This window comes from Miscanthus floridulus, chromosome 13, assembly GCF_019320115.1.
Source record: "Miscanthus floridulus cultivar M001 chromosome 13, ASM1932011v1, whole genome shotgun sequence".
NCBI classification, from domain to species: domain Eukaryota; kingdom Viridiplantae; phylum Streptophyta; class Magnoliopsida; order Poales; family Poaceae; genus Miscanthus; species Miscanthus floridulus.
This window is the reverse complement of record NC_089592.1, coordinates 88497564-88505099: the sequence shown is the minus strand read 5'-3', so window position 1 is coordinate 88505099 and position 7536 is coordinate 88497564. Positions and strand designations below refer to the sequence as shown.

The 7536-nt window shown below is 44.9% G+C and overlaps 1 protein-coding gene across 1 annotated transcript; it reads left to right on the top strand.

Moving 5' to 3' along the window:
* The first annotated feature begins 561 nt into the window (after window positions 1–561).
* LOC136500914 (uncharacterized) lies at window positions 562–7054 on the top strand. The gene is made up of 5 exons (XM_066496386.1): window positions 562–1487; window positions 2625–2769; window positions 2844–4673; window positions 5472–6363; window positions 6452–7054. Exons 1-4 carry the CDS (start codon window positions 778–780, stop codon window positions 6360–6362), a joined length of 3576 nt encoding a protein of 1191 aa, XP_066352483.1. The 5' UTR covers window positions 562–777; the 3' UTR covers window position 6363; window positions 6452–7054.
* Window positions 7055–7536: the final 482 nt, after the last annotated feature.

Sequence of the window (7536 nt, the reverse complement as noted above, 5' to 3'; positions counted from 1 at the left end):
GCTCTTATTGCCCTACAAATTATGAAAAAAAATCATAGGGTTAGACCAGATTTATTGTTTGCTAAGAACGGATATGAACTAATTTAGTTTATGTTGCGACCCACTCGAATATTTCCTATATATACATAATATCAAAGAGCAAAACCAGCTATTTTTATACATCCTATAATGTCTTCGCATCCTCCTTACTGACCCAGATTCATGACTTGTGCTTATAGACAATCACGTACCATAATGATACAGAGTCTGATTTCTAATTGTATCGAGTTTCATGCATTTCTGATTCCAAGATATATTGGATTTAGTGCGATGCATTAAAATTTAATATAGAGGGTAAAACATAAATATGTATGTATCATTTTCTATAAATAGTTGGTTTTATTTCTCCCGCTGCAACGCACGAGAATATTTGCTAGTATAATAAAAATGAGAAAAAAAAACAATTCTGCTGCATAAGCAGTAGCACAACAGGCGCAAGAACCACGAGCGCAGGTGTATTCATGAATACGTACTGCGGGCCCAACTAAAGGCCAGCCCACAAGGCGCAGACTCCATGAGCCGCCCTCACCGTTTCATTTCATCAGGAGGAGAGGAGGGTTCGAGGGGTAGCAGTATCGTGGAACTGGAACTGGGGGAACAGACACCAAGCTGATACTTTCCCCTAGTCTCCTCGGCGAGCGACACGCTCGGATCGGTCCACGCTCCAGTGCTCCACCGCCGCCGCCGCCGCCCACCTCGCCCTCTCCAATCCAATCGGCGCCCCCCCTCGAGCATCCAATGGCGACGGAGCTGCTCCCCGTGGTGGACATCCGGGCGCTCTCGCAGCCCGACCTTGACGCGCTCGCCGCCGCCTCCGCGCACGCCCTCGCGCCGCGGACCTGCCCCGACGCCGACCCGCTCCCGCCCCTCAAGATCGACCGCGCCGTCTTCAACGAGAGCGCCGGTTCCCGGAAGCAGACCTTCTCCCGCCTCCGCCTCGGCGCCGCCGCCGCGTCCTCCTCCTCGCCCTCGCCCGCCCGTCACACCTCCTCCGCGCAGTCGTCCGCCGGGCGGGAGTACGACCCCGAGGGCGAAATCGTCGCGTACCACCTCCGCCGCCTCTTCGTCCCCGATGACCCCTCGCTCCCGCCCCCTCCCGAGTTCCAAACCCTAGCCCTACTACAAGACTCCTCCCCTCCGCCGCCGCCCCCCGACCCCGACCGGGAGACCGCCAACGCCAAGGGGGTCTCCGTTGACCTGCTCAGGCTTGCGGGGATGGTGGACCCCTACGATGCCGAGCTGCACAGGCGGACGGCCGGGATGGCTTCCGAGGCCGAGCTGCAGGGTTTTATCGACAGCCTTGCAGGGAAGTTTGTCAGCCAGAGGCAGCGGAGGAAGAATGTGGACGCTTCCTTCTTTGGGGATCACCTCCCTCGCGGGTGGAAGCTGCAGCTCGGGCTTAAGCGAAAGGGGGGACTCGTCTGGGTGCGCTGCTTCAGATACGTGAGGTTTGCCTCTTTTGCCCTGCCCTGCCATTTTTTCTCTATGCTAGTGTTAGTATCTGGAATCGAACTATGCTGGAATACCTTACCTGATGTGATGTATACTTGTTCAGAGATGCTCTAGCAGTGTGCCTGAGACATGCACAAATGCACAATATAAGTGGTGGATTGGGTTTACGAATACATGGTGATAGTGATACCTCTGGCAGTCAACGATATCAGTTGATTCTGCTTAGCTTTGGAAATCGGATGCTTCTGTTTGAGTGAATGGATGCATGTTTTAGATGTTAATTAATAATAATGTTATACTACATCACTGGAGTGAGATGTTTGTTAAGTATAATGTTGGATTGGATTTTCTGGGTTTGCAAAGACAGTCTTGGTGCTTGTCATGGTGTAGCTGCATTTGATGCTGTTGTTTAAGTATCAACAGTGTTTATGCCGTTTTGATAGTCTGTTTTCATGTACTCTTCAACGCACGCATAGTATGTGCATTCAGCCAACACTACCTGACCATGTGTCCATGGCTGTGTGATGCTTATTAGATATTTATTTTATTTTACTTATTATTGTTGCTGGCTTATGTTGGGCTTCATCTCCCAAAACTTGATTGGGACTAAAAGGCTTTGTTGTCGTTGTTGTTGAATGCAGAATGCTGATAGTTGTCTATCATGTTGATGAAATATTTGAACTTACTAATTTTTAATGGATTTGTCTGCGCCACTAGTTTCTTTCGCTGACATGCAATCCGGTCTCCCCATCTGTTAGTGAGAGGGAATCTGAAAAATAAGGACATGTGAGCATTCCTATCATCTTAATTGTTCCTAATATATCCAATCATATGCACTCAGATTTACCACTTGCATTTTCAATCTACCTTTTCTTGTATAACAACACTAGAGATTATTTCTCCTCATTTAGACGTAAACTTATATATTACTATACTTTGCTTGATGTTTGCTGCTTGGATATTCGGGTTGAGAACTTGAGATGTTAAATGTATTTTTCACAATCACAATATATATTATTTGTCCTTCTAGGTTGATGCATTTCGAAAATTCCTGCCCATTTTGATTTGAGTGTTTTGGATGTCTCTTTTCTATATGACTTCAACTAGCTAAATGTGCACGCCATACTTTCCAGCCCCAAGGGAAGTCAGTTTTCTACTTGCAAGGAGGTTTCTGCATACCTCATGTCACTTCTCGGGTATCCAGAGCTCAAACCAGCCACTATTCAGTATGAAAGCACAGGACAACATTACTTGAGTGCTAACGGTGGTGATGATAGTGTAAGTTTGAAGTGTACGAAACTAAATTTTATTTACTTAAATTCACCTGTTTTAATTAATAAAGTATGTAACAGGTTTTAGGTTTTCAAGATCAAATTGGTTCAATTATGGACAAGACAAATGTACATTCAGTTTCTTCTCTTGCCTTCTCCAGCTATTCCAGTGATCCAAACGATGTGGATGAAAGGAATGCAGACAAAGTAAATGCTTATGAATGCCAGAAATGCAATTTGACCTTTGGTGACCGGACTTCATATGTACAGCACCATTTGTCATATCATGAAATGAGTGCTAAGAGGCGCAGGACTGGCAAGTTTGGTGAGCCAGTAGTAGGGAAAGATGGTAAGCTTGAATGCCCTATTTGTTGTAAGACCTTTGAAGAGGAATCACGGTACTTTGGCCATGTCGGATCTCATGCAAGGTACGAAGGGTTGACTCCTGAAGCATTTCTGGATAAGGCTACTTCCAGAAGGGCAACTAATGATTCCTCGGCAGAAATTTCATTTAGCCTTCAGGAGTTGACTGAATCACATGGACAGAACAACAAGGTTTCTTATGGTGAAGCAGGCTTTCAGCACCACAATCATTCAAACGAACATGGTGACAATAACTCTACAGTCACTGAGCTTTTTAGTACAAATTATTCAGATAATTTCATTAGGCCAAATAAAACTTGGAGTAGGCCTGAAGTGGGTCCTTCCTTTAATGATGCTCCAAGTGTATGTAGATATACAAATTTTACAGGCCATGCTGATGTGACAGTTCCAGAAAGGGCATTGATCTCCAATAATCAATCTGTTAGCAACATTAATGGCTTTGCTGGAGTGGCTATGTTTAGTGATCAGCCGGGAAGTAACCATGTTGTCAGACCTACTGCCTTTGGAACAGCCAATCATTATCAGGACCAGATTATTGATCGTGGCAGGGCTGCTCCGAGGCATGCTGACAATAATACTGTGAAAGCAAGAGATGTCAACCTCAATTCATGTGTAAATACAATATCTTTCCCTATTGCTAATGCAGATAATGAAACATCAGCTGCCCTTAATGAAGCTAATCGGTCATCTTCTACTGCAAAATGTTTTAGTGGCAGTTTCAATAACAATGATGGTGCATCTAGTGCGTCTTCCTGTTGCGGATTGACCAATAAAATATCTAGTTCATTTGGCACAGCAAGCAAAACCCAAGCTGTTGGCTCCAGATGCATTGGTGCAAGCTATGAGCCTTATGGTGAAAATTTTGGTGTTCTTAAAGATAACCCTTTTGCAAGCAAGGACAATACTGCAGTGTATCAGTCCAATTTGGGCACACAACCTGTCTACGCTGTGGCAACTAGGGCAGATTATTTTGCTTCTGGTTCAATGCAGACAAAGAATAGTGATAAAGAACTTGCATCCAGTGCCAAGGAACGGATTGATAACACGAAGAACAGAACAAGTAAAGAAACAGGATTTGTCACTGAAGCTAATAGTGATGTCTTTAGTGGTGGTATTACTGAAAAGGGTTTTGCACAGTTCAGTAACAGTTTTACTCACACAAAGCCCAATTCTTCTGGCCGTTGTTCACTACCTGCACCAAAAACTCCAACAAACGGAAGTGATATCAACTGCATCAAGGGCTCTTCGGTTAATAGAGGTGATGTTAGCTTCACAAAGGGCTCATTTGTCAATAGACCCATCAACAACAATAAACCAAATGTAGCTAGGCTTGAGGTGATGGGAAAGTTGAATAATGAGATGCAAAACCACTATAATGATCATGCTCCTGGTTTTGACCCTCATGCTGCAGCTAGTGCTAGCCGGAATGCCAATGGCCTTGTGTCTATGCAGGCCAATTTTGGTCGCATGTCCTCTACAGTTCAATCTGTTGCTGATGTTTCAGTGACCAGCACATCTCAAGATCAGGTAAACATACCAGAATTTGTAGACTTTCTTAACTGTTGCGCTCTTTAGCAATGATAAGAATACTGTTAAACATCTAGTGGATCATGATGATATTATATCCACTTAAATTAGTTATTTCGTATCTCATATGTGGTTTTATGACTGGATAAATGAGTAACATAGGTGCCGCTGTTTATTGCGTAGATGGCCTTTTAGTTCATTATTCCACAAGTCTTGCAGCAATGTAGCTTGGAAACATATTGACTATAAATAAAGAAGACAAATATCGATAGATGTCAACAATTTTCCATGACTACAAACTTTTTTATTTGCATCTTGTCAACATAGCATGCCGGTTATTCTGTTCTGCAGAAGCATAATGCCTCTTTGATTATCTAATGTGTTTATGAACTAGTATATACTACAGCTTGGTACCTGTCATCTTGGACATCAACAGTCTCCGAAACCCACATTTGACTACTATTAGTTTTTGTAAATATATATCAGCAGAAAAAATCGTTAAAATATGATTTGTGAACAACTTTTCCTGAAACTTACTAATATAACTTTCATGTGGCAAATAATTATACTTTTGTGCCCAATTTGTAAAACCAATTAAAAATTTTGTTGATGGTTGTCTTGCTCTCAGAACTTATACCCTTTTTTTTGGCCTAAACCTGTATGTGTTGGGGTTTGGTATCTTTACCAATTCTTTGTTCTTGGTGTCGTTAGCATGTATCAAGTGATTTCTGCCACATGAATATTCATGTCATTTAATGCTGGGTAACAATGTGATACTTTGCTAATTTTTTTAAACAGTGTGATTTGCAACTTGGATTTGGTGCACAGAAGCAGCAGATATTTTCTAGCCATGGACAGCTTAGAATGGCTACAGCTGGATCCCCTCCGCCTGGGAGCATTTCAAAAAAAAGTTCTGTACCCACTGAATCCTCACAGTTTGGGAGCATGGATGCGCCTAAATCTTTCCCCACTGGAACATCTCAGTTTGGAGGCTTTGCAAGGCCTACTTTGGTGCCTGCTGCACCTTCTCAGTTTGTGAGCATGGCTCAACCTAATCATGTGCAGTCTGCTCAATCCTCTCAATTCTCAAGCTTGGTTCAACCGAATTCTATTCCTCCTGCTGAATCCTCTCAGTTTGGAAGCAAAGCCCAATCTAGTTCTGTACCCCCTGCTAAAACCTCTCAGTTCAGGGGCATGGCTGGACCAAATTCTGTACCTCCTGCTCAGTCCTCTCAGTTTGGGAGCATGACTAGACCTAACTCTGTACCCCCTGAATCTTCTCAGTTTTTTGGGAGCACGGCTCGACCAATTTCTGTAACTCCAGAATCCTCACAGTTTGGGAGCATGGCCAGACCAAATGCTGTACCTCCTGTATCGTCACAGTTTGTTAACATGCCCAGTCAAAATTTTGTGAGCGCATCCGAACCAACTCTAGTTTTGGGGTATGCACCGCAGATTGGAAGTGGCCCTCCACCTCAAGTCCAGTTAGGATGGGATTTGTCCTTACCAAGGATGGTTACTGGTGGCAACATGGTCACCTGTTTATGTATGTGGTGCAACAGTCAGTTCCATCATTTTGGCCCTTTGGATGGACAGCAGCCTAGTTCTTTTGGCTTCATTTGCCCCACCTGTAAAGATCGGATGTCTGGTCATCACAATATGCCCAACAATGGTTCATGGCAGCCTTGAGGTGCGGTGTCATTTGTTAATCATCTGTATTGCTGTATCTGAGGGATCTTGTAGTTTTCTGTACACTACTCATTTCTGTTGTCTGTCAGAGGACTGAAAAATGTCTGCACAAGCAGCAGTGGACCGTCAAGGAATGAATGGTATCTGTGTCAACAGGGTCTTGAGCTGAGAGCTGGAATGCTTGAGTCAGTAGCAGGATATGCAATGAGATAAGTTGTTTTTTCTGCTACTTGTCAAAGATAGCAATGGGAGACCATGATGAATTCAGGACATCTTTTTCTTGAATCCACCAGTTACATTATGTGGGAATGTCTTCAGTTCACCGGTTGGCATTACATCTGAAATTTTGCTGCTCTCAGATGACCCAACCAATTTTCCATTGGGCTCCGAGGAACCAAGGATGTTGCCACTCAGGTAGAGCTTCCGATGTTTAGGGATCAAGCTGGCATGTTTGTCGGTTCCTCGAGCTATCTCCTGTTACTTTGAGCTCTAGCTGCGATGGGAGTGGCCTTTGTTATTGGTACTAAACTTGAAATGGCTCCAGTCCAGTGTCTTGGACTCTTGGTGGTTGTGTAATATTTAGGCTCCTAGCTCTTGCTGTAATATTTAGGCTCCTAGCTCTTGCTGTAATATTTCCCCAACTCCGGGGGAGCCTTTGTCTATCCTTGCCTATTGAAGTCCTGTTTAGTCAAGCTGAAGTACATTTCGAGGTAAGCGTGGCTCTAGATTGTTTGACTTAATGCTAAGAGGCTGTAACATACCATAATACTGTTGTGCCAACAGCCCAGGGCGATCGGAGGACGGAATGGACAGGGTCGCCATCCCCTTCGTAGAATATGCCAGTAATGTACCTCCAAATCGAGGACGCCTCCATCCCTTAAAAACGAAGGGGGCAGGGTTCGTCCCTTTTTCATCCCCCTTGCGTAATGGCCGGGCAGCGGTGGCAGGGCGGCCGGCGAGCTTGCGTTGGCTAGCTGAGCGGCAGTGGGGCGATCGACGAGCTCGTGCCGTGTTGGGACGATCAGGCGAGCGCGCGGCGGCGGAGGCGTGGCGATCGGAGAGCACCCACAGGTCAGCGCGGGAGGTGGTGGTTGCGGGCAAGCGGTGCTGCTGCTTGTCCGCTGTCCGCTGGCAAGGAGGAAGATACGGAAAAATTGAGATAATGACAGTCGTG

Coding starts and splice junctions, on each gene's coding strand:
- LOC136500914 (XM_066496386.1), top strand. CDS start 778: ATGGCGACGGAGCTGCTCCCCGTGGTGGACATCCGGGCGCTCTCGCAG. Junction 1,488..2,624: donor CGCTGCTTCAGATACGTGAG/GTTTGCCTCTTT, acceptor CATACTTTCCAG/CCCCAAGGGAAGTCAGTTTT. Junction 4,674..5,471: donor CCAGCACATCTCAAGATCAG/GTAAACATACCA, acceptor TTTTTTAAACAG/TGTGATTTGCAACTTGGATT.